At 36.5% G+C, this 27,705-nt stretch overlaps 2 protein-coding genes across 5 annotated transcripts in view; one reads left to right on the plus strand and one right to left on the minus strand.

Annotated features, from left to right (window-relative positions):
• LOC129576321 (metabotropic glutamate receptor 2) overlaps positions 1 to 16,291 on the plus strand; it is a 186,941-nt gene extending 170,650 nt beyond the window's left edge. For both annotated transcript variants that reach the window (XM_055461235.1, XM_055461236.1), the window contains 5 exons: positions 2,351 to 2,513; positions 5,174 to 5,387; positions 5,959 to 6,110; positions 7,562 to 7,784; positions 8,863 to 16,291. In XM_055461235.1, coding sequence (XP_055317210.1) covers positions 2,351 to 2,513; positions 5,174 to 5,387; positions 5,959 to 6,110; positions 7,562 to 7,784; positions 8,863 to 9,512 — 1,402 coding nt within the window. In that variant the 3' untranslated portion in view covers positions 9,513 to 16,291. The remainder of the gene's footprint in view (positions 1 to 2,350; positions 2,514 to 5,173; positions 5,388 to 5,958; positions 6,111 to 7,561; positions 7,785 to 8,862) is intronic.
• A 611-nt stretch (positions 16,292 to 16,902) lies between these two features.
• On the minus strand, positions 16,903 to 26,378 carry LOC129576322 (phosphoserine phosphatase). 3 transcript variants are annotated; one of them, XM_055461238.1, is made up of 5 exons: positions 25,847 to 26,378; positions 18,661 to 18,836; positions 18,232 to 18,517; positions 17,907 to 18,052; positions 16,903 to 17,781 (listed from the first exon to the last, which is right to left on the minus strand). In XM_055461238.1, the coding sequence occupies exons 1-5, from the start codon at positions 25,852 to 25,854 to the stop codon at positions 17,528 to 17,530; spliced, it is 870 nt and encodes a 289-aa protein (XP_055317213.1). In that variant the 5' UTR covers positions 25,855 to 26,378; the 3' UTR covers positions 16,903 to 17,527. The 3 variants fall into 3 exon arrangements, with proteins under 3 accessions (XP_055317213.1, XP_055317212.1, XP_055317214.1); XM_055461237.1 differs by lacking the exon at positions 25,847 to 26,378 and adding an exon at positions 20,717 to 25,377; XM_055461239.1 differs by lacking the exon at positions 25,847 to 26,378 and adding an exon at positions 20,075 to 20,674.
• Between the last annotated feature and the right edge of the window lie 1,327 nt (positions 26,379 to 27,705).

A 27,705-nucleotide genomic window follows, 5' to 3' on the forward strand; every position in this document is an offset into this window, starting at 1 on the left:
CTCTCTCTCTCTCTCTCTCTCTCTCTCTCTCTCTCTCTCTCTCTCTCTCTCTCTCTCTTTCTTTCGGAACAAGGTATGTATATTTTATACGTTGATTCTTTGTCGCTCGTAACATTGTGTGATGTCAGCCATTGAGACACACTTTTTTTCTCTTCACCTCTCTTCGGTTGTTGTTTTATGGAGAGCATTTGAATAGCTAAGTATTATAATGAGGCGTCAAATTTTCACAAGAACAAACGTCCATTAACATGCAAAATCAGCAATTTTATAGTTGATTCATTCAGAGAGAGAGAGAGAGAGAGAGAGAAGGAGAGAAAGAGGGCTCTGATGATGTTCATTGTTCATTGCAAACAAGCGTCAGCACAAATTCAATCGAGAATGAAAGCGGTTTTTTTTCTCATATTCAAACAACTTTTAGATATGAAGCCAATATATTCAAAGCAGTAAAACAGGAATGAAAAAAAATGATAGGTAATGTCAAGTTGGCAGAAAAAGTGTTTCACTATTATTCTTGCTGATCTTGGCATTTCATCTTCGGCTAAACAACATATCGACATCTTGAGTAAGAGTAAAGAAAAAAAATTGGGGTTTATTCATTTTCACGTGTACCCAGTGTAAATTTGACGTTATTTCAACGGCATTTAATAGTAACGTTAACGAAATTTCAAGCATTTTTAATGTGACAGCCCAGAAACGGCAGTGAATGAAGTGAAGAAAAAAAAAAAGTGTTTTTGGCCAAAATGAATAAGTGGCAGGTTGATCTGTCCAGACAAAAAATAAAATTCTTCCATCCGAACAGATGGTTTCACATGTCTACAGCAGATAGAGACTACTATCTTACAACGAATTGGGATTTGTTCTGAAGAAGAAAAAAACTCACTCTAAAACATAGTGACATAAATCTGGAATTTGGAATATATCAAAAGAAGATACCGAGCATAAGAATATCGCAAAAAATCGTGCGAAACTTTCGAGACTGCAAAAAAGCTCCGTATTTTTTCTCTCCTTGTTCTTTCGTATCACTTTGCATCATGTTTACGATGGGATGTGTAATCCGAGGTTGTAATCCAGATGGAGAACGAACGAAGTTCCCCATATCGGAATTCCAGCAGGTCACACAGCTCAAGGCCACAGCATCAACAACTGTCACATTTGGTTGTTTTGTGTATATAAATTACACTGGGATAGAGACTCGGGAGCGGTTCAAATAATAAACACAATAAATTGAAACGGAAACATTTATTCCCGCGGCTACTGTACGAGTATTGGTGCTATAAACTACAATCACATACTATGAGCCGTCCATAATTTGTGCCGTTGCTTCTTTTTTTTTGTTGTTGTTTGTTTGCACATTGGTGCCTCGCCATCGTCGACGGCACCAGCGATAATATTTTAATCAGATAAACACAAATGATATACAAAAATGTAGCAAATGTATGGGAATGGGCGAATGAAAAAGCCCAAGGGTGGTTTTTGTGTTTGTGCCGAATATTCTATAAATGCTTTGAATTTGATACAAATTTGCCAGTCAGTCATTGTAGCATGAGTATTGTTTATGCCAACTGAACTCCAGCTGTCGGAATTTTGGATGCGCGGAGTTAGGGAGTGGACGCAGAAATAGGTGCAAAAAAATCGTACTCATGCTTTTAATCACAGTTTGAATGGAACGAACAAACGAAGAATTTGTTGTTTGTAAATAAACAAAAAAAAAATGTAGCACACGAACGCTATTGATTGCATCTTTTATGGGTGTCAGTGAAGCATATGTTCGGTCTTCCGGGCCGAATTATAGATTAGTACTAGACTATTTTTTTAAATGAATAATTGAAATGTAATCAAAGCATAATTACAAACAAAGCACATTATTTTCATATTATTTCTCTTCGGAGTGTTGCCTGTGTGCCGTTGTCCTTCTGTAAGCGTCCAACAATCTAGCCATGGTCGTATAAGGAAACTCTTAATTTAATTACAAACACTTCCTCGGACACGAACAAATACCCACCCACACACACACATATACACACACACAAGCACAAGCACACACACAACGAACAAAAAACGCTTCGGTTCGCTTTTTTCCCATCTTTTTCTACATCGAGTCAACTGTAAATATGTGAATGCGGCAAATCTGTTCATGCTTGATGCAAAATCGGAACTATACCAAATAGAAACTTTTTTTGCACATTTCTGTTCTCTCCCTCTCTAAACGTACATTTTGTATTTGTTTATTTTTTTTTTCTTTCTCGTTTTCATGGGGGAATTTTTCGTTTCGATGTTGATTGGACTCGGTTGTGACTGTTGCCCATCGAAATGAATATAAATGGAATTTAAAACATGGAAACGCGAATAGATTTTGCGCTGGTTTTTGTTTTACCGTTGTTTATGGCGCATTGCTCACCAAAACAAATCGCATATCACGAATTTTCAAGCATGGAAAACAATCGGCCAAACGACCATCTTTCATCAGCCCACGATCACAGCTTGTCATCTGCGCGTCACTCACTTCAGTTCAGGTAAGTCATAATTAAGGCAATAAATTGTTCGTTTGTTTGTTTTAGCTACTTTCAAGTAAACATATTCCGTTTCGAATTGAATATGTCCATGTTGAACAAGGAGATCCGTAGCAAATGCATTGTACATTTGTACTTCTCGAGCAACAATCACTCATTAACTTTTTGACTGTCTTTCCTGACATTTTTGTCAGTCGCTCCGAAAATCTTAAAAATAGTACTTTTTTTAAAATCATTTTTTGATGAAACTCTAGGTATGCTCTTTTCGATCATTTTTTTTCTTAATTCCCAAAAAAAAAGTGAAAAAATAAATTTATTTTCCTATGTAGAGCCCGAAGCAAAAAAAGTCATTGGCTCCCTTGTGCTAGATCGGCGCTCTTCCAAGAGAGCAGCACCTTTATTCGCGCTATTTATTATTCCTCTTTGAACATTTTCTAAAACTATCACAGCAATATACAAGAGCGCAAATCTGCTTGTCTGCGCTCTCGCATATTCCTCTTTGCTGCTATACGAAACAATGAACACAGTGCAATGGTTACTAGATGTTACAGCAAAGAGGAATATGCGAGAGCGCAGACAAGCAGATTTGCACTCTTGTATATTGCTGTGATAGTTTTAGAAAATGTTCAAAGAGGAATAATAAATAGCGCGAATAAAGGTGCTGCTCTCTTGGAAGAGCGCCGATAGAACACAAGGGCTGTCTTTCCTGACAAAAATGTCAATATATATTCAAACCAATAAATAAAGTTGAAAAAAAAGTTTTTGAGCAAAACGAAGAATACTACGTTGAAGAAGACGCTCTCGTGATCTCAAAACTATATTTCGTTTCATTAGGTTACGGTATGATTTAGTTCATTTTGGTTTTTTGAAAGATTTTTTGGAAAGTCACTGTTCTCTGATCACATTTAAGGCTGTAACTTTTTTTGTAGAATAGCTATCACCACAAATAAATTGCCTGTGAATAGTGGAATAAATTACCATTCAAATGCGCTATAAATTATTAGGTTCGGTGCAGAAGTTGGAATTTTATAGACCCTAAATATGAGGAGTGAACAATAAAACTAGTCTACTTCAATAAATACCGGGCTAAATATACACAAAATAGAGAATAGTTTTTGACAGTTTCAAAGTTTTATCATAAAGAGCATTGAATTTAGATAAATTAAGACATAGTTTGCTTACTATACGTCCACTAACAAAGAGGTGACATCTGTACAAAAGCGCTCGCGCACGTCAAAAACCAAGAAAAATCCAAAACTGAATACAAGCCAAAAATGATGTTCCAAAAAGTATGCATATATATGTAATATATATTACGTATAAAAGCCGAAACTACTAAAAACGAAAAGAGAATGTTGTATTTTATTGATTATGATGAAAATTAAAAAAAAAAAAAAAACACTGGATTTTATTAATTTTTCCCGTACATTTTGTGGGTGACAAAAATGTCAGGAAAGACAGCCTACGTTTCATTTAGGTGAAGACAGTCAAATGATTAAATCAAATCATTGTACTCATTCTTCATGGTCACACGCGTATATCATTCACAATTCGCATTCGGTTTCGTATGAAGTCTTCTTTTGGAACTGAAACCGAACAAATTGCAGTATCAATCAAACTTTTAAAATTCGAACGTGGCAAAGAAAGTGTAAAAATATTGCCAACTTTAAAAGTTCTTCTTCTAAATAGTGAAAAAGAGGGTTTTCTTCTGCTTCTGGCGTCATTGTAAATGTTTCATCCGAATAATTAAATCGAAAATAAAAAAACACTTTCAGTCGAATGACGCATAACGTCGACCGTCAAATATTCAGAAAAACTCCGTTGAATCTGTTAAATGTTCACACTCGATTTGGAAAGCTGTACTTGATGATCACTTAATTAACATTTGTATTTTCGCATCATTCAATTATTCCAAAAGTCACCTGAGCTACGCGCTCAAATGGAATTGCTCGTATTTGTTCATTTCGCTACAGCTGAGTCGTTTAATGTGTTTCAATTAAAATACTGACAGTTTATGTTATCTGATCGTTGCGTGATATCTATTTGTTGTTCATATGACTACCACGGGATGAAATGATTCGAAATTATTGCTCCCTGATGAATGTTACGCAATTTATCGTTCAATCGATAAGGGTTCATCTCTATCTCTCTCTCTTTCTTTCTCTGCGTTTCTCTCGCCCTCAGCGGCCAATTGTAAACATTGCAATAGAATTTTTGTCGTAATTATTTATACGCGAGTGCATTAATCAATTCCGTTTTTTTTTTCGCTCCTAACTAAATTGCTCACGTTTCAATTTTCCAATTATATTTTCATCACGTTTCATTTTTCAATTGAAACTATTCGCTCGCTTGCTCGCGTACATTCCCATCTGATTGTTGCTATTGCAATTGCTGTTTGCTACTCTCTAATGATTGTGAATTATCAGTGGATTCATTACTCGCTTGGTGTTGCATAACAGGTATGCGATGCAAAAATGCGACAGAACGAGAGATAGATGTTATCATTTGTGGCTTTCATCCACATATTAAAATTTAAATTTGCATACGTGTTGGCATAAATTTATAGAATTCTGGTGTTGGTTACAAAATTTTGTAAAGTTATGTTTAAAAACCTTATTAATGTCATTTATAATATATCTATATCTATATGTATATCTATCTAGGTGCTTATCAATTTGATCTGGCAGATAATTTCACCGGCACGTGCAATGCATCATTATCCGACGCGAGAGGATAATCTACTTGTGTGTGACTCTTATGTGGATGCATCGTACATGATTGCATTTTCCTATCCCATATTTTTAATCGTAATTTGCACAGTTTATGCAGTTTTAACGCGAAAAATACCCGAAGCATTTAATGAATCGAAGCACATAGGTGAGAGAATATTTTACAATTGGAGCAAAATAATGAGTGAACAACAGCAACATGAGCAAACAGCAAAAAAAAAATTGATTATGTTTACGGTGCATAACGCAAATTATTATGATGAGTAGCCAAACCAAAAATTATCATCGCTTTGACACCACTGACGGCCGTTGTTTTCTCTTGATTGGTGTTCGGGGTTTGGTTGGCTCTGGCTCATTTTGTTATTGTTTCTCTTCGACCGTTCTCCGCTTTATTCCTCTAGCATTTCGAGCTCATTTTGAATTTAATATTTCCAACAAATACTAGTATTTAGTTCTAAAATTTTTTTTTTTTTTCATTCACAATAATAAAAATTCCACGGCCGAACACTTGAATTCCATCGAATTATTTTCATGCAAACGTGCGGACACCGAACAAAAAACCATACAAATTCAAAACCACGGAATGGTACCGAACAAAAAAAAAAAACCCAATCGCACTTCGACACTTGTGTTCCTAAATACTTCGCCTCGCTCGCTTTTTTCACAATCGGCCGTTCATTGTTTTGCGCGGTTAACATGGAATACTACAAAATGAACAGGTTTCACTATGTACACGACGTGTGTAATTTGGCTGGCATTCGTTCCGCTATACTTTGGCACCGCAAATCATGTACCACTTCGGCTAACATCAATGTCAGTGACAATTAGTTTATCGGCCAGTGTTACGGTGGCGTGTCTATTTTCGCCCAAGGTAAGCTATTCTGTATTTATACTGCGCACAGTAAATTATTATTCATCCAACAAATAACCTCTGCTGATTGCGGACCCGTTCGTTGGAAGTCCGTGCGTGCTCCTTATTCTCGCAATGTCTTTCTCCTTCTCCCTTGTGCCCCGTTTTATTTCCTTCTTTTCATTGCTTTTGGGGTTTCCAGTGTTCTTTGATATTCACTTTGAACGAAGAAAGTAGAAGAGAAAGAGAAAGAGAGAGAGAGAGAGAGAGAGAAAACGCGCGCGTCTTCAGTCAACATCATCGTAATCAGCAGAGACCTTTTATCACACGAAATCTATCGACATTTGCTGCCTTGGTCGTTCAGTTTGTGGTCGGTGCTTGAAGGTGAACAAACGGTAAATTGATTTCCATTTGAATGTAGGTGTGTTTATTTTTTTTCTATGTCACAGAATTATTCAACATTGTAGCCAAATAAATAAGGATGAAACGTAAGGGTTTTGACATTGTTATTTGAAAACGGAAACCCCATTCTGAATGGCACTCTAGCCGATTAAACACAATCGAAAACGGATTTAAAACTATCCATAAAGTCATTTAATTTTGCCCCATGTTTCGAGCCACATTTCCTGCATCACATCTATCGAACCAAGTGGTCTTGTGTAAACAGCAGGCACTTCTCGGCCTCATAGTTTATACGACAGATTTTATAGTTTTTGATTACAATTTCATTGGGATTTCTTTTTTTCTCGTTGGAGTTGGATCCATTATAACTGTCGGAATACATTTCCAACCATGAATTTTCCTTTGTGCCCGGTTGTGGTTTCGTTTAATTTTCATTTTGAGAATCGTTATCTGTATGGATTCATATTTTTTGTTTTAAATTCGTATTTCATTCGTATTTTTATCTTTCAATTGGTGACATATCAGACGCGTCCAGCCACTGTAAACAGATGCAATGGCCATGTTGAATATCAACACCCTGAACTAATATGCCCGATTAAAGATAGTGACAGAGAAAGTGAGAGCGTAAAGCGACAACTATGAAGATGATGAGAAAACAAAATACGAGCATTTGCATACGATTCAATTGACGGCATACCATTCGATTCGAATAATGTGATAAGGGTACTGTTTATGATGCTGGCTTTTCTATTTTCAATTCTGATTCGAATGTAAATTTTTGACTTTTCATTGAACACTCTACGCACCGAATTTCACCCAAAACACACTGAACGCAACGGCTCTATCTTATAGAATGAAATAACAAAAAAAAAAAACAATGAATAAAAAGGAAACGACATTATTTTTCATTGGATTGTCTACTTTTTTACTCTCTCCCTCTGTTTCTTCTCTTGTTATTTTTCATGCCCAATGCTGCATGTCGATACGGTATTGCGACGAAATGAATGGATTTTTGTCAAATGCATACACTGATGATGACTGAACGGTGAAATTCATTTGGACACGAATAGCTTTACATAATTTTAATTCGGCCGGAGCGAAATGTCAGGCAGAGCATGATGCCCGTTCGATACAGTGCCATGAATAAAACAACTGGTACGGGTCCGTCATCGTCAATGATGGCTGCAATTATGGTGACAGCTGCTACATGCAATCAAAAGGAAAAAATCGAAAAACAAACAACGACGATCTATCCACCCGAAGACGTCAACAAACTAAAAGTTCTAAGCACTGGTAAATACACAGACAAATACAAGTATTGAAAGAAAAACACACGGGATATTTTTTTCTTCATTGGTTTCACTTTATTTTCATCTTTTTATCCCACACGCACACACACAATCTCTCGTTTAGCTCCTCTTTGCACCTTGAACGAAGGTTTACTTCGTGTTGTTCTTCTGTGTGTGTGTGTGTGTGTGTTTTTGCTCGCTCTTTTTTTTGGATCGTAAATACACGGTCCGAGCACGAACTCGAAGCACTTTTAAGTTTGGTTGGAGTTTCCAACTTAAGTTCTAGAATCTCATGATCTCTTTTTCCTCTTCGTCGTTTTTGTTTTTTTTTTTTTCTTTTTCTCTACATTTTATAGCTTCATTTCAATACAGTGAAAGACCATTTGTTAAATAATTTGATTTATCTCGGACACGACTGCTGTTGTTGCTACTACTACGGCTTTTCATTTCAAAATATTCTTCTCACTCGTTGAGCAAGTGATAAGAAAAGCATGGATAACTTTACTCGCTCAGATTGAATTGTGGCTCTTATTTCGTCTGCTTTCTCTTCTTCCTTTGGTATTTTTTCTGCTTCTTCCATCGCATAAAGTTTTTGCGTTTCGAATTTCGTGGCAAGATGGAATGAAATATAAATTCAATTAGGATGCAACCTAAATTAAAGTTAACGCAATCCAAGATATTCCATTGGGTGTTTATGTCGAAGAATTTGCTGCACATTTTTATATGTTGTTACATTGTTTACCATTTTCGAAACTGTGAACACTTCTGAGAGTAAAGTGTAGCTGTGAATCCATAAAGCACATGTATTTAAAGCTCAATGCTAGTTAATTCATGTTACATTTTTCGAGGGGAAAGCGAGATTTTAATTTATGCAAATAAAATGTACAGTGAAATAAAGTAAAATTTAAGCAATATAGTTTTTCCAGTGCTTTCTGTCACTCATTAACAGAAATATGAAATTTGAAATTTGTTATTCCAATTTCACTTGTTGAAACTGCAACTTATTTCGCAACAAGAGATATGGAATGGTTCTTTGTATGATTATATTAATAATGATTCTTTGAAATTTCCCGTTTCACCAGGTGGTGGTGGTGGTGGTGGTGGTGATGGAACTGAAGGGAATGGTTGTGCTAGATTTGTGGAGATAGCGACGCAAACGGTGAATTTAACCAATTTTTTAACGAATTTAAATAGTAATGTAACGAATTGCAACAATACATCCGAGCCGAACAGTGAACAAATGGTGTCGCCAACGATTATGTCACCGACAATAACAGCGATGGCAACGCTGGCGATGCCATTGAATGATGACTACCAGCAGCAGCATCATCAATTCGATGACGTATCACCCGCTCACCAATCACAATCACATAATCCCAAAAGTAATAATGGCCATTGCATTGTTGATGGCACACCCAATCCAGATGTAAACGATGGTGTGACGCAGGTGACACCATTGCATCATTCCTTCGAAATGACCGATATTGATGCCGGTTCAGTGATAGACACGTATCAAGGCGATAGCACAAATTCCGATTTAGTTTTGAACCATGATTCAAGCGCAATGGTGACGGAAGTGGTGGTGGTGCCTGAATCAACGACAATGATAACGAGCAAAACATCGACCGAAATTGAAACAATCACTGCCGATGATGCTACAGACTTAGGAAGAAAACATGCTTCAACAGATGGCGGTGGCATTAATGGGCCGGCAAATGATTTACGCGTATAGCACAAGAATAGTTTAAAAACATCAAAGTCCAAAAAGCGTGCACCAGTCGTTGTCTAAATGCGCCGCACCAACACTTCAGAGAGAACACGAACAAATATAGAGCTCGTAAGTAAACAAAAAGAAAACAATTTGGCAGTGAGAGATAGAAAATAAGCATTCAAATAGATATTGAGATAGAAAATAAATAAATATCGAGCAAGGGTATTGGGCAATTTTTCTGCTGTTGAAACGGATTTTTTCATTCTCCAATTTTGATCTACTACTTTTAGAGCAGCACTAGGGGCTAAGAACAAGTTGTGAAATTCACATAGATTCGCATATATTCATGCGTTCGTGGCTTTATTATTGTTGTTGTACACTCACTGCGCTGCGAATGTCTCGTATACACAATCACTCGAATTCACAAATATTCGTACGGATTCGTCTCAAGCGCTTGTATTCTTACCCCCTAGGAGCAGCAGTGCTCAGTAGCTGCACAGAATAAACGAAAAAGAAAGGAAATGCAATAACATTCACAGGTGCATCCGGACGGAAAATGTGCGTGTGCAATGTTTATTTTTCCATTCAATAGAGAAACAACACCAGAAGTGGATGCAAAAAACGTCCGTCACTGTGAAAAAAAAAGTCCGACAAAAAAAAAATCACATATAATTCGCACATTTGACCTTCAGCACAATGTCATTTCGTGTGCATAAAATACATGTCATATATTTACGCTGTTTAATCTACCATAAATAATTTGCAACACTCAATTTGCACGCTCGTACACCGGCAAATAAACTGAAAATTATGCTTTGACTTCTGCATTCGACACACAGTTTCATTCATAGAAAAAAAGGCAACTGAAATGGAAAACATTCCATTCCATTTCCGAACTAATGATTCAAACAAGTTTCATTTAAATAGAACTAATTGAAAAAGCAAATTCATGTGATCTAAAATTTCATCAAAAAAAAAAAAACATCGTCTCAACTTTTTTATGTTGAACGATAGTTAAACATGTTACGAATGTATGGCTGATATGTACGATGCATGATACGGTTTCTGTTACAATGATAAACTTGCGCCATTTATTATTACTTGCGGTGTGATCTAGAGTGTGATTGTCTTCAAAATGCTTGAATGTGTCAACAATTTTGACTACTTCAGAAATATTCAATTGATTTTTATGAACAAAATAAAACAAAAAGAATAACCATTCGATATGAAACATGTAATAAAGCTTCTTATAAACTCACTTTTCATATCTTGATATTGATTATTCTCTTCACATCGTGATATTTGATCGAATTTCAGTCCATGCTTCATCACTTTTCAGTAATTTTCATTGGTTTTATCGCGCCACACTCCTTTCCACCCGTCTCTATCAACATAATCACCGTGAACATTAACCACTGATATGTCAACACATTGTCTCTAATTCAATACGATACAAAGTCCAGCGAACAAAGATCAAATCAATATGGTTAAATAATTAATGTGTAAATGTAGGCTTTTATGACGCTGATGACACAGAAGAAAAAAAATTCACACAATTTCCTTGCTCAAATTTGAACTCTAGTATGTAATGCTAGGCCCATTACCAACCGGAAAACCATAAAAGAAAAAAAAATCAACTAAACTATTATAGCAAATAGAAATCTGCTCTGATGAAAATGATTAACTTAATAAACGTTCTGAAATGACCGTTTATTTTTTCGTTCTTCGTTTAACTTATGTCGAATTTTACGAATGTGTTACTGATGAACTCTCTCGCATAATGTTACAAATACCATTTTGGCGATTGAATTACACACGATTAGCACTGAATATTTATTGATAAAATGTCAGACTTAAAATAACTATAATTATCTAAATATGGATGTATATATTACTATGTTGTTGCATGATTATGAGATTTAACAAACTAAAAGAAACACACATGAAACATTCTAATCAAATTGTAGCAAAAGAATAAATCATATTTACATTTTTCATCAAAACAAATGTGAATACGAAATTGGAGACAAACATAAAGGGAAATTATTTTATTTAACGCTGTGACTGTGGAACTGTAACTGTAGTTAGGAGAAACAACCATTTTATTTACATACACACACAGCAACGTTCTGTGTTATATTTTTTATTGTTCCATGAAATCGGAGTACAGATGAGTCCGAGCGTGTAGTGCGTTTGGGTTTTTTTTTTTGTTTGGCGCTGGTAATTATGAATAGAATAATTTAAAAGTGTTGAATTCATTTTTTGCACCATCGGCAATAATATCATTTTCAGTGACTCCATTGAGTGCTTTTGTTATAAAAACAAACAAAAAATGTTCGCGAGTTGTGCCGAAAAATGAAGAGGAAAAAGATGCGAACAAAATGCCGGTGAATCAATTGAAGGAAAAATGTTAATCGAAACATTGAGAATTTGTATTCAATGATAACAATTGGAATAAGAAATGAAAATGGAATATTTACATTTTAAGCATAGCATTTAAACAATCGCCAATAATTGCAAATGTAATTTAGTTATAATAATGAGTTCGACTATCGATTAATCCAATGCCGATCAATCAAAATCTCTTTTTCGCTGTGCGCAGAATTTAAAAGAAAAATCCCAAAAAGAAAATACAATTTTCATTTTATCGGAATCTGTCGAAAATAATTTAATCAAATGTTGGCGAAATATATATACATATATAGAGAGTCAGTGATAAATATTAGAACAAACAACCAAATAATGATCCGGTTTAGAGAATCTTTTGAAAATTTTAATGCAAAGCAGTCAATGTGTGATGTGCTGGTGATGAAAAAAAAAAAAATAAAATAAAAGCATGAGCCAGCGTTGTTTGCACCACTGTTTGTCACTAACAATAACTATTTCATGCCATTCTCGGTTTCGCTACATCGAAAAAAAACCAATCAACATTTGTCATTCCGTGTGCAAAAACCCGGATAGGTGGGATGTGTATAGCTAACACAGTGAATAACGTGCGTGCAATCAACAACAAACAACAAAATTATTTATTATGTTCAACTAAATATAGTAATGCATTTAGTCGAATAAGCTTTGTGTTTCATAGAATAAAATTTAAGCATTTAGAAATGCCAACACACTTAACGGTAACAGCTACAGCATACAAAGAATCTACTTCATAAATCCTTTCACACATGGAAGAGATTCGTTTCAACTCTTCCAACTTGTTCATATTCAATTGAGTCACATTACACGTTGGATGAAGCGTGCGGCACACAGACAATCCAACCAATCTAGGGGATGATATAGCATCTAAATTTCACTCCCTTTTACAACTTTGTGATTTTCGAATTCCAATGAAATTCAATGTTTTTTATTCAAAGAATGACTGAGATTTTTGCAAACTATTGGCGGTGTTGAGTTTGGTCCCTTCTCGCACTAACTGCTGTCATGTTTAGTTCACGTACTAGCTGTTATTAGTGCGAGTGAATACCGATCAGTCACCACCAAAATATCTATCGTATTTTGTGAATCACTCAACTAGTGAATTTGTCAAAAGAATCCATCGAAATCGTTGCAAATTTGAATGAATCATAAATCTTGTGTCTGCCCCTAGCAGTCTGACTGGCTGTGCTGTTGATCTGATGAGTTTTGGCCGGTATATTTGAAATAACGTAATTGGTTTTAAATCAGCACGTCATTTATTACCTCTACCTTCGTATATGCGCTATAATATATTGAGTAATGTGGTTAAAAGTCGAAACTAAAACTTTTTGCCGTATCAAAACTGTGAGTGTGTGTTCTGTTGAACCAACTTAATATAGTGGCTGCTCATGAATGGAAAAAGTGGACGTGCTGTGTTTGAAAAACCCCAAAATTGCTGGTGTCAAAAACAGTGGCACAGTGTGCGCTCAACCAAGACCACTCATTTTCACGTAGAGAAACTTTAATTTACATGTGACATCAATTAATTAAAACATTTTGGATAAATAGAACTTAAGTGATCGGAAATAGAACTTAAGGTTGGCATAGGCCCCAGTTTCTCTTTGCCCGGTGAATCGAATTAGGAAGGAAAATCAAATGGCAGAAAATCCACACAGCTATTACACACGTCAAACCATATTTCAACTGCGAACCAGAAAAAGAAAGAACAAATCAAATCGAGCAACAACAAAAGCTAAGAAGAAAAAATCAGATATTTTTACTTGTCCTTCAGCGTTAGCCAATTAAATATAATAAGTTTATAGCTCTAACATAAAATTTAACTAACAAAAACAAACCATCCAACATGAGAACACGGTTTGGCTCTTCAATATTTCAAGTGATAATCATCTAAATATTGACTCAATCATATTACAGGAATAACAGAATAGGAATCAAATTAAACAACAACAAAAAAAGACGAAAAAAATACACACACACTACAATTTGCAATGACATAGCTCATGTGAACGGAATGGCAATTGTCGTCGTTTGATGGTAAAAGTGTGATCGAATAAAAATGAGCATGTTCGTCATTATCCAATGGTTTCCGATGCCAATTCAAACGACGAATGTGTCATCCAATCCGAACGTATACAAACTCTCCCATGCACAAAACGATTTGTCAAAAAAGCACAAACACAGCAAGATATGATACGTGCTGGTTTCACAGACAGACAGACACACACACACACACACACACACACACACACACACACACACATACATTCAAAAAGCCATTGTCAGTGATTTTATTTGAATACTGCATTTTTTCAGCAATAATAACAATATCAAGCGTATAAAAACCAAAAGCCATTCAATTGATTAAAAAAAGCAAAGAAACGAAAACAACACAAAAAAACAAAAAAGCATTTTAGGAGACACAAAATAAAAGAATGCCACTTTAGCATGAGATATGTCGCTTTAGCGCAATACGCTCGTAAATTGATCTGGATTACGTATTCCAATACGGATATACGACCGGCGGGCACATTTTCGTTCTTTCTTTTTTTCAACAAAAAAAAGGTCAAACCAATTGACTGAATGTAGAGCGTTCGTTGTGCGCTAAACACGTCTCTGGTTTAATTTGAAAATGACTCGGATCGGTTTGCGAACTGTAAAGAAGAAAAGAGAAAGAGAACGTGTGTGTGTGTGTGTGTGTGAGCATGTTCATCGATTCTCTTTTTCTCGATTTTTTTTTCTTGTAACAAATAAATTGAATATATTATCGAAATTGTCAGTGTTGAATATATGTATAAATCAATGTTGAAATATGTTAAATTAGAAAATAAAGCAGGATACAAAATGCAAATCCATGAAACGAATATGGAGAGATCTATATGGTTGAGTGGAAAATGCGCAACCATCACACACACACACACTCTATAGATGTATGTGCGTATTGTTTGTGCGCTCGCCAAATAACTTGGTTTCGAGATGTGGCAATAAAGAGAGCGGTGAATTGCAATCGGACGGACGAAAATGAACAGAAAAGGAGCCCATGTATTTTATTTAAGCTGCAATTAATTGGGAAATATCATATATAATGATGATAATAATAATAGAACGGATCAGTGCGAACAAACAGTAAAAATCGCTTGCACTTAGAGTGGACGAGGAAAAATGTGTTGTGTGCATTCTCGTTTATGCACACTCCACACTCCACACTCCACACGGTCATGTCATGCATAAATGCCGAATGAAAAAAAGGCGAGAAGAATGAAAGCAAGATTATCAAAGTTGTTTGTAACAAAATAAAATGCATTAAAAACCATAACTAGTCTCTCTCTCTCTCTCTCCCTCTCTCTTTCTCTCTCTCTCTCCATTTCTCTATGGCATAAATTCCTATACCGATGCCATGCTCAAACTATCCGCATAGCGCAGCAGCCGTCTTCTATATTTTTCGGTGTCTTCTCTCCAAATAACATGCCAGCATGCTTTACTTTTGCAATGTGTTTGTGTATATGTTGCACAATATGTCTTAATAACGGAGGATAAGCGAGAATTTTATGAGCGTGCAACCGAAACTGTTAGCGATTATATGTAATTTTCTATTTCGTGGAAATGTTTTTCCATCGCACGACTACGGCACACTTCTTTTCTCCCTCCGTTCACTTTTTTTCCGCCAGCTTTCTGCTTTCTCTATTGTTCAGCATATGTGTGAAGCGACGGAAAACCATATCTCGGTACTATGCGGAAAATCTATTGAATGCGCAAACAAGAGAGATGTGTTGGAAAGAGAGAGAGAGAGAGAAAAAAGAGCGATGATACTGTAACATTTGACGAAAATTAAAGCAAAACACTCCATTTAAAGTCAACTCAATATATTAGGCCTAGTCTCAAACAGAGAAACAACTTTTATAACTTTTTCCTCGTCCCGAAATGCTTTCTCAATCTCCTCTCTTACTACTCGTTTGTTCGTTTTGATAGTGCGTCCACAATCTCAACAATACCCACTCCCCCACCTCTTTACCTCCTCTCTCACTCACACACACGCACCCACTTAGAAAGCACACACACACACACACGCCAAAGCCCAATTTTCTTGCCACATGACACTTTCTACTTTTCCCACCATTGATCAAGAATTGTATCAAAATAGATTGAAGTAAATTTATTGCCAAAATACAACAACAAAATAATAGTAATAACAAATAAAAACTACAAATGAAGAAAAAAAAAACTGTATTTACATAGCGCTTAAGTGTCTAATGACAACAAACAAGAGAAGGAATAAATGAAGAAAAAAATGACAAAAACAACAACAACAACAAGAGCAACCATTCTAGTGTAAATATGTATACAATTTTAACTGAGAAGTAAATTTATTGAATGTTTTCTTTTTCCAAAAAAAAAACATGCCGTTTTATTTCCTAACTTCGAACCTCTTAGTTCAATGAGCAGTAGCAGCAGTTTTTTACTCCACAAAGTACGGTAAGTGTTCTGTGTGTACTCTATATAGGTTGGGTATACACATTGACATCGTGTCTATAATTAGTACAGTCGAAAATGTTTCCAATTTTTGCGGTGTAATAATCGATCGAATCGGTTTTTTTTCCTTCAACCCATAATCATTCAGTTGAGTTGTCGGTGTGGTGGTGGTGGTGTTGCTGCTGCTCGCTATGACTAAAGCTGAACGAAAGAAAAACATTTCTAAACCACATTAGCAGCAGCAGCACCAGCAGCAGCAATCGCTTGCAACAAATATCCAAAAACGAAACGAAAAAGATAAACAGTGTTCGCATATTTTGATATGTACTTACCATGTTGCAAGAAACAAGATCCCACCAGTTAGATACAATGAAACTTTTCTGACGAAAACTTCCAAATCTCTTAATTCATGGAAAAGACATCAATTTCATTTTCAGAGCAAGACCGAGAGAGGGCCGGTAGGACGGACGGAGAGAAGGAGAATGAGATGATTGACAAAAAAAGAGACAACAATGTTCAATTTATTTTCAGATTGTGTTGTATTTTGATCCTAGCTCTAAATTCCTTAAGTCCTCTACTTTATTATCAATCTAGTCACACGGAGCGAAGCGATAACAAAAAGAATAAATCGAAAATTCGCGTTGCGCTTTTGTGTATGCTTATTGTAAACAGTCAACGCACACACACGATAGACGCACACACATTTGAGCAACAACCAGCACGCAAGCATGCTCGTTCGCTCGCATAAATGAAAATCTAACATATTTACATACAATAACAAAGAAAAGTGTTCTATTTACAATGAACGAGAAAAAGAAGCAACAACATAAATATCATTAAACATTTCTCTAATGTAACAGCTTGGTGTTTTTTTTTGTTTTGTTTTGTTTTGTTTCAGTGTTCAAACACAATTATTGATTTATAATTTCATTAATATTCACTATGTTTGCATAATTATTTTAAGAGTACCGTATATCTACTGCAGAGAAGAACTATTTATGTGCATATATATATATATAAGAAAAAAGCAATTGACACTTGAAGTCAACCAAGTTTTAGCTGATGTCAATGAAAGACGATAGAGATGGGTTTGTTTGTGTGTTCTGTGTGCTTATCGCGATCCCAAATACGGTATTACGATGAAGTTACAGGTCTTTGTACAATTGTTGAAAATCGGTAACATAATATTGAGCACGGTTGCGTACTTCTTCACGCACCACATTTCCACCATAGCCGATGAAATTGTCAGCAGGCGGTGCTGCTTCAAGGTCAGTGGCTCCATCACCAATCATTGTTACACTGACATTTTGACCCAGTGATCGTCGAATGATGTTAATGGCTTCGCCTTTGCCACCCGTCCGTGATGTTGGTTGATTCACATCAAAGCCAGCGTATTTACCTGAAACATCGTAATTCAAAAACATATAGAATACAACGATTGTATTAAACGCTTTGGACGCAATATAATTGCGGACAGAGTTTGTAGCATGGAAAATATGAGGAAGTAAATAAAGTAAAACCTACCGTTGAAGTTGAAGAACAATCGATTGGCAAACATATGATCGAGTGGAATGCCCAATTCGTCCGCAACTGGTTCGATGAGACAATCAAATCCGCCGGTAATCAGATAAACCGTTTTGTTGGCATCACGCAAGCGGCTAACAAACTCCCTATTTTCCGATAAACATTCAAAATTAGTCGATTTGATAAAAACACACTTCTCTTTCGCTCTTTCGCTCTTTCCCTCTTTCTCTTTCTGTGTGTCTGGAAGACACAACGAGAGCGATTTGGGCGAAAGAAACAGAAAAAGAGCACGATAAGCATTGGCCAAAACCAAAATGGAACTTACATAATTCCCGGTGATAATGTGCTGGGCCGTGATTTGAGGAACTCTCGAATTTGCTGTTGTGTCGGTTGAATAATGTTCAATCGTAATCGCAGCGCTTCTTGGAATGTCATTGATCCTTTCATTGCTTCCTTTGTCAAACGAGCAACTTCTTGACCTTTGCCGCAAAATTGCGCCAATTCATCAATGCCTTCCTCACGAATCACGGTCGAATCAACATCGAAACACACAACCTCCGAATTACGAATGACCTGAGCCGCAGCGGCAGCATTCTTCGATTTATCGCCGACTGTTTATGTATCGACACACGGGCAAAAAAATTGAAAGGAGAAAACACAAAAACAGTTGGAGAATGTTAGATGAGACAATGGCATGGGGTAATAGCTTCGATTGGTTGTGGTGAATATGGTGAATATGGAAATATATACTCACTGTTCACTGGTTCACTGTTTGTCATGTTTACAAGTGTTGTGCTGCCGTTTCCGTTATGAACTGGCTTTAAAATTGTCGGGGCAGTTGTACGTTGTACACCATTCGATACTAGGCTGGTGGCATTTTCTGCTGGATTTGCCGAAATAGCAACCAAGCTGATCAATGAACTGTTCAATCTGAAAATGAGCGCGGATAAAAAGAAACAATTGGATTAATTGAATGTTTTTGCTTGAATTGAATTTTGGCGGAGAATGCAAATATACATGGAATGTACACTTGTACAGTTGTTATCGTGAGAACAACAAAAAGTCATATGATAATGAGATGCATGTGGATAATGAGAGAGAAAATGGAGAGGGAAAAGTGAAACGAGTAGCAAAACCCAAACACATGTTGTATTCTATTGATTTGAAACTGGTTCAAGTCGCAATGAAAAAAAGGTTTAAGCATCAAATACTGAATAACTTCCGAGATTTCTTTGTCATCGAAGTGAATTTGTTGTGCACAATTCGAACGTCATTATCTCCGCATAAATCGTATTTTGCCTTCCACAAAACACAAAGCACAAGGTGCACGCTCACTCACTTGTTCATACAACACTTACACACAATGCAAACTAATCTCGTATATATGTTTATCATAATAATTGGAATTCAATGTCACTCAAGTGCAGCGCTCACATGCGACACATAGATTTGTTTTCATCGTTGACGTCGTCATAGCCGTCGCCGTCGTTTTTGTCCTTAATTTGATTTAGAAAAAAACAAGAACATTCGAATGCAAGAGAATTGCCATTAGTTTAGCGAATGTTAATCGATACACGTAGATAGAGAGTAGAAGCAGAGAAAAAAAAATGAACATCGAAACGTGTAAATGACAGTTTGACATATAATATCTTGGATTTTCGCTCTGATCCGAGAAGATATTTCACTTGTTTCTACGTTTCTATCTTCGTCGGCTATTTATTTTCTTTCACATCGATGGAGAAAATCCTGATTAATTGGACTTTTGAATGTTCATGTTTCTATTTTAAATGTTGAATTGTATTTTGAGTGCATGAAAAACTACCGAAACGATTCTCAATCTAAAAGCGATGAACAATTTTAAAAATTCCAAGCATGAACACATCCAACAACGGTTCAAACTTTAGTGTATGGCACAAATGCTCAGTGGGAAAACTATGAAAAACGACATCGATATATAGATTGATGGAGACTCGAATATGAATGAATGCATTGAAGCAAGAAAATAGTTTAGCCCAAAGAAAAAAAAAATACTTTGAGCCAAAGTCATCAAAACGTAACCGAAAATCTCGATCAAAGCCACAAACGACGTAACCACGAACCAGACAGAGCAATGTCTATGATAAACACCAGTTAATTAATTTGACTTATTTTCTATTTGGGGTACATACTGAACACTGATAATGGAGTTTTTGTCGAGCGTTGACTCTCTCTCTCTCTCTCTCTATGTGTGTGTGTGTCTCTCTCTTACGCACAGAATATCTTTGGTGCTTTATTCACAACGTGGCTTTTACAAATTAGCTGACCAAATTGAATAACAACCAAATGTTAGCACAGCATCGAGTCGGCAGTAGTAGCAAAATAACCAACAATAATAAAACACATAAGTGAATACACACGCACACGGCACAATAATATGCTTCATATGCACACCAGATTCGACAGACGAATGGATATAGTGTAAAACGAATGAAAGATTGATTTGCGGATGGAAAATATTTAAATCGTGTTTATGCTACTGCTGCTACTGCCTGTGAACGAATTTCTCGAGCAACGATGACGACGGCGGTCAGGAGATGACGCGTGTGCGTATGTGTATGTGTGTGTGTGTGTATGGCAATAGTTATGTGAACCAACCAAAGTATTTATGATTAGTTGATTCGATGAATTCTGACTGGTTTATCGTCTATGGTATTATTGTGTGTTATTGCGGCTAGATTTAAACAACCGACTGAAAATCGACGACCAAAAACACATGGAGCGCATGGGGCTCGTCTAAATCAACTGACTGAATTTATACAAATTATACATACATCCACCACAATAACATGTTCGCCTGCTGTCTCCCTCTCTCTCTCGCTTCAAAATTGCTTTCTCTTTCTGAAATGCTCGTTTCGATATTATTCACGTAGATATTGGTTCGCGTGTGTATGTGAACGCTTGTGTATTTAGCCGATCAAATAATTATCAACACATTCCTTGCGTGAATGAAAACATTTAACTTGATTCACTCGTTCTAGGCCAATAAATCTAAACCAAGTTTAAGAGATTTCGTCACACTTGTGTCCGCAACAAACACTGTTCACAATTGATAAATGAACACGTTAAAAACTAGCTTGCTCTCACTATTACTTGCTTACTCTGTCACTCTGGCCGACTTGAAACCAACGTCAAACAACAACAAGATCATTCACCGCAGCAATGAAACAGCCGACTGAATATAAACGTCGGTGTCGGCAAACACGCGATCAACGCTCGATATATATGTATCAGATGAATATAAATAGTTTGTTATTGTTGTTGTTGTAGTTCGAGTGTCGGATGTCATTTTGTGTGTAGCCTTTTTCATTTATGCTACGATGTCATTCTTTGTCTCGCTTTTGTTTTTCTTATTCGGTGTCATTCGTTCTCTTGATTCAGTGTGGTTCTTCTCCTGTCGTCAATAGCTGTTTATTTTTACCGTTCGATGCGTAAATGTGGTCGGACTGACACATTCGAGTCAAAGACAAATTAAACTCTATCGCTTGGATAGGAAAATAAAATGAACAGAGAAGAAAAGACTGTTCGGGAATTTATATGCTTGTATTGAATTTATGCCAATGGCTGGTTTAAATGGTTCAGCTGTGAAGTCTAACGATATTGGCTCATTTATCGAGTGCATCAAAACAACTCACAGGTCGTCACGCCATTTGACCCGAGAAAAAGTGCACAACAATCGATACACAATAAGGAGAACGACAGAAAAATAACAATTCCATTGAAAGCGGAAACAATAACAAAAAACAGCAAGAATTGAAAATGCCAAAGACAAATGAACAACCAATCCAAAATACCGATAGCAATAAGTAACACTTTGTATTGGATTGAGGTTGATAGCCGAAGAAAATAACAACCAAAATGAATCAACCGCCTTATTTAACGACAAGCAACGAAAACGAACTGATTATCAACAATGACGTATACGGTCGACGCATATCGTACGATGTCAGCCGTTATGATAAAGTGACTATAAGTGAGTTGCCTTATGAATGTATACACAGAGAGAAAGAGAGATCAAAATATGCGACTTCAAAAACTTTAATAGCCGCAAGCAAAAAATAACTTCTCCACGATAAAATGGTAACAATGACTTGAACTTTGGTGGACTGAGTTTTTGTATGTATGTGTGTGTTTGAAAAATGATGATGCGGAAATTACAAACACCAATATTATCTCTTGTCTCATTCAGGATGTGCGATAATTTCGAAAGATTGAAAGAGAGCGACAGTGAAAGACAAAGAGAGTGTGTCTTCTTGAAAAGTGTTCCATTTTAACTGACAAATTGTTCTGCTGATGCTGTTGCCGTTCGTCAACTGTCTAGAAATCAAAATGGATTTGATTTGAGCCAAAAAGGATTTGGGCTGTGTGTGTGTTCCCACATTTGCCATCCATCACATCAATGTACTCACACACACACACACACACACACACACACACACACACACATATTTCGAATTTCATTTCACAAGTGCCATCCAAGCGTGTACAGTGTACACTGTACAGCCGCAGAATTCGAATTCGAAATAGCGATTCGTTAATTGTGTTAATGCATTTTTGGCATAAACGTAATGAAGATTGCATCTTAATGCAAGCATTCACATTCCGAGAGTTTGAGATGTTGGCATTGGATTGTTGTCAAAATCATTTGAAAATGTCATTTTAGCTGCGCACCAAGAGACAGAGCAGAATGAACAAATAATAAAACGACAAACCGAGCTGCAGCAGCAGCTAAGAGCCGAAGCTTATTCACGTTCTTATTCTTTGCTCTCAGTCAGACGGTCTGTATGCGATAGCAAGAGCGGATTTGATGTGAATATATATGCAAAACATAGAAAAGTTGCATTTGGCTCAGCTGAACAATTTTGTTAATTACAAAATTCGAGTAAAATGTCGGCAAAAATTATATGGTTCTCATTGTGATGTACTCGTTGAATACACATTAAAATCATCTGTTGGCCGTGTGTTTTGTTGTTTTTTGCTTCGGATTGGTACTACTACGAACAGCACGTCGCAATGATTTTCCAAATAATCAACTGTTTCTGTAGCACATACATGCACACATGCACACCCACCGTCTTCAAACAGAAAATGAGAGAGAATGCAAATATCCAACGTACCCAATGAGAGATTAGGCGCCATACACTTACAAAGAGTTTAAATAACTTTATTAAGAGAGACTTCACATGTACAACTTTTGCGAAAATGTTATCATTTTTTTTTTCGTGCTCGCTCTCCCTTGCTCTCTCTCTCTCTCTGTCTCATTGTAGCGCACACTTTGTTCGTTTCATTCGGGCGAAACAGAGTTCAAGCAACCATATGGTCGGGTGTAGTTTTTGAATATGGCAACAGAAAGTCATGTGGAACACAGTAGTCAATTCAAGAAGAAGCACCCGAAACCAACATTCCAAGTTGTTTATATAATTCACGATGCCGCCGACGACGACAACAAAAACACCGAACAAAAGAAGAAGAAAAAAAAAAACACAGCGACTGAAACAATCGCCAGTCTAATTTTCGACACAAGCAACAGCAACAGAAGAAGACTGAAAAAAAAAATACTTGTGCTTTCAGCACTTATCACATGCCTAAATGATGGCAATGACACATTATTTTTTTGTTGCTCGTGCCATACGACAGACATTAAAAATTTACGTCTCAAATTTCGGCACATGAATACTCTCGGTGCTGTGTGCTGTGCTGCGGCGCGTCGCGAACAAAAACAATGCACACGAATGAAAAAATCAACTTTGAACATGTACGCAAACATGTGAACATATACCGCAAGCGAAAAAAATCATCATTCCAAATACATTGTCATAAATTTAATGCATCTCTTTTCTTTCGCACACGTCTACTATCGAAAATGGATTTTTAGCATGAGACAAGGGAACGCTTGGCACACACAGAGAGAAAGAGAGCCAGTGACCCATCGAAACGGCGAGCAACGATAAAGTCCTAATCAATTTGTATTAACAGTCAATATATTTAATTGGTTCGATGTTGCGAAAAGGCATTAAGTCGAGTGTGAATCGATAACAAATGATTCAAGTGGATTGAATGTGACTCTGCGATGTGCACACATACACACACCAACTGCTACAAACCGTAGCAGCCTTTTTCACTCATCGGATTAATACATATCCAATCGTTTGTTCCTTTTTCTGTTTTCTCTCATCTAATACTTTCGTTACGCACTAATGACAGCCTGTGGCATTGATTTCGTAAATGGAAATAGGTAATAGCTTTCTGATATGATTGTCTGGAATTTTATTTTTTCCTCTCTTTGGAAATGCCAATGAAAATGAAAACGAAAAAAAAAAAAAAACGCCAAGCGAATGAACTTTTCAACGTGATCATTTTTTGATTGATGAAAACCGTTTGACAAATAACTCTGAACTATTTTGATTATTTCCAGTCTGTGCACGCTCTTGATAAATGAATAATCATTTCAATCCGATGGGGGAAAAAAATCCATCAGCAACAACAGCGGAAAATTGAACCAAATGTGTCACTTTCAGACTAAAAAAGGTAATTTAATTTAATTAAATTCATGCGGACATTTCACACGATAGTAACGAAAAAGAAACAACAGCATCGACATCGAACAAATTGTGTGTCGACCGTATCGCTTACTCGTCTGCTCGTCTGTGATCAATCGTGCGAGTAATTCACGCTTTTAATCAATGCTACGACCGCTGAATTCGAATCCAAACGAGATTGTTTTTTTTCCCTCTCATTCGATCTCTCGTTTGTGTACCGTTTTGCACTTGACCAAATATGCCGCACATCATTCTGTATGATATGCAAATTTATGTTAGCTTTAATTTGTACCGATGACGATGGCGTACAATTCATTTTTGTCACCATTCATTGAATTCAATTCGGTTTTTTTTTTTCGTTTCGAGCGAACACAGATGGACCAGAAAAGTAGTGGACGTTGGAATGGAAACAGAGTAAATATGTGCATACATCATGTGTTTTGACTGTTAACGCTGACATTTGGATCGAACATGTAAATTGCCCCATATTTAAAGGATTGTTGTGTGTTTTTTTTATTGCAATTATCTTTATGTGAGTTATAAAGTTTCGACGATGACAAAATGGAACTTTTAATATGTTGCAATTAAATATGTGCCTCGGAGGCATCCATGCTGAATGCATTCAATTGTGAATACGTCGTAAAATTTGAATATCGAATGAATTATCGATGTTGGTCAATCAGGAAATTGGAATTCTTTGTCTGTTGCACGAATGACGCATTAGTTGATACGCACTGTATTTTTTTATGTATTTTTTTTACGGCTTGACTCTGTGTTTTTCTAGGGAAATCTGGGTTTTTTTTTCTCTAATAAATCTAGAGCATCAGGCGGGTTTAAGTTATCAGCAATAAAAAAAAAAGACGAGAGAGAGAGAGAGAGAGAGAGAGGTGAGGAGGGGAGACTGAATAAAAAATAAAAACAAATCAAATCCCAAATAAGCGGAGCGTGGAAGAGAGATTCAAAGCGATAGATGGATATACGAGAAGCTACCTTTAATGGAGCTGTGTGTGTGTGTGTGCTTACAATTGAAAAATTCGAAAAATTTCGACGCCGCTGCCGCTTCTGTTCGCATGCAGCAATTGACTCGTGGACCTGATACACCTTGTATATGATCGGCATTTTCTCTCTCACTTCAATTTCATTCTTTATCGTATTATTATTTAACGGTTTTTTCTCTTAGTCGTTTTCCGAATCCAGTTGGTTTTTTTTTTTTCTTTTTTCTGATTGTTTGTTTTTTTTTCTGGGTTTTGTGTTTGTTTCATTCCGACAATGTAACTGATATATTTCCTTGTGCCGATTGGAGAAGGGAAATGAAATGATGATGTTCAATAGGTATACGGTGTATCAGTTTGTTTATTGATTTACCTGTACATTTTGTATGTGGTTATTGTTGCTTTTAATTTTTCGTGTAGTTTACGTTGAATTTTGTTGTCGTTGTTTTTGTTGTTGTTTTCTTCAAACTTGTTTACTTGGCTTTGTCAATGGGAAATTCGACAGTGATTCTCTTTTTCTCTCTCTCGATTTCCTTTTTTTCTTGTATGATTCGAATCGAAACGCGTTGATTTTCACACCGGTTGCGATTTATTGATTTTTCTTATTAATAAATCGAGTTACGATTTCAGTGAATTTGATCGATGACAGGAACACACGGCACAGTTGAAATTTATTTATTTCTTTGTCAACAAATGAAAATAAATCTCGAACACTGAATTATTAAATTTGGCTGTTTTCTTATTTTTCTTGGTTTCAATTTATATTTTTCATTCCACCGGACAAAATTCGTTAAGCGAAATTGTGAAAAAAAAATTACTAGAAACTTGACGGACTTTTTTGTTGCTCAACAAGTAATGTCGATGAAATGAAATCAATTCATTAACTGATGGCTACTGGAGCATATGATGTGGTTATTATAAAGAAAAAGAATGCCTGCCGCACTTGCTTTTTTTCGAAATCGCTGTTGATTTGGGTGTATCGGTTTGTGTCGTGTTCTTCTCTTCTCTGTATGCCACAATCGTGCGCGTCAATTATACACACGGACATAGCGAGAAAAATAACGATATGCAACGTCATTTAAGCGGCAAACACATATGCACACATACGCAATTCCCATTCAGTCGACATATACAGTGGCCTTCGGGCGTCAATTGCGGCTTTAATTATTACTTTAGATTTCATTATGTGTGAGTTATTTTCCTCAATACGCTTTACTTATTTTCCCCCATTCATTCGTTATTCGATCAGATTTGTTGTTGTTGCTTCGTTGTGGGTTACGAGCAATCTGCATGACGTGTGTTTTTTTTTTCACCTAATCTGAAGTTTCTCTGGAGGTTGTCTTTGTGTGTCTCCCAATCTCTCTGTCTCTCTCTCTCTCTCTCTCTCTCTGCGCTGTTTTTCTCGTCTTTTGTGTTGGTTTTCAAGTGTCTCACATTTTGTGCAATTTCATTCGGAGTTATCAACAAATTAGTGTTTTTCTTATTTGATGATTGCATTGGTTGCCGAATACCTAGTCAAACAGCTTGTTCTCAGCAAAAGAAGCTGAGCGTCTTTCACTCTTTTTGTAGTGCTCTCTTTCATTCTTCGTTGTGTGTGTATGCTTTTTTTTTTTACTGTCGCCTGACGTAAAATTGTCGATGTCGACAGTAATGCTTATCGATTGTCATTCTCTTGCTCTGATCGACATTTTCTTGTTCTCGCTCTCAATGAAGTCGCGCACTCTTGCGTCTCCATGTGTTGCTACTGCGACCGAACAATAAGTCGTCGTTGTTGCCGTGTATACATTCAGCTATCAGCTGTAATTCGATAGATAGCTGGTTATGGTGAGATGAAATGGATTTATCAGCAACACACATGCTACATGATGAGCAAGAAATGCGAATCTCTTTTTGCTGGAAACATCTCACAAAACATTTTGCACACACACACACACACACACATGTACACATTGATAAATTGCTGATTATCAGCCAGAGGAAACAGCAGCAAAACTATTTACTCTACATATATACGGAAAAAGCATAGTCTAAGGAGCTGAGAGGCAACGACAAGTGCAACGAAGAAAAAAATATGTGTAACTAGGTGTCATGACCGTGTTGAATGTGTTTTCAACGCTCATACAAATGTTGGTGTTTTGGAATCGGCTGTTACGTTGTTTGTTACCTGATGATACCAAATTCCATTTCTCTCTCTCTCTCTCTCTCTCTCTCTCTCTCTCTCTCTCTCTCTCT

This window comes from Sitodiplosis mosellana, unplaced genomic scaffold, assembly GCF_009176505.1.
Source record: "Sitodiplosis mosellana isolate CC-2019 unplaced genomic scaffold, AAFC_SMos_1.0 Smas_scaffold_6181, whole genome shotgun sequence".
Lineage (NCBI taxonomy): Eukaryota > Metazoa > Arthropoda > Insecta > Diptera > Cecidomyiidae > Sitodiplosis > Sitodiplosis mosellana.

Coding starts and splice junctions, on each gene's coding strand:
- LOC129576322 (XM_055461237.1), bottom strand. Junction 18,518..18,660: donor AAACAGTGAACCAGTGAACA/GTGAGTATATAT, acceptor ATACATAAACAG/TCGGCGATAAATCGAAGAAT. Junction 18,053..18,231: donor ACATTATCACCGGGAATTAT/GTAAGTTCCATT, acceptor ATCGGAAAATAG/GGAGTTTGTTAGCCGCTTGC.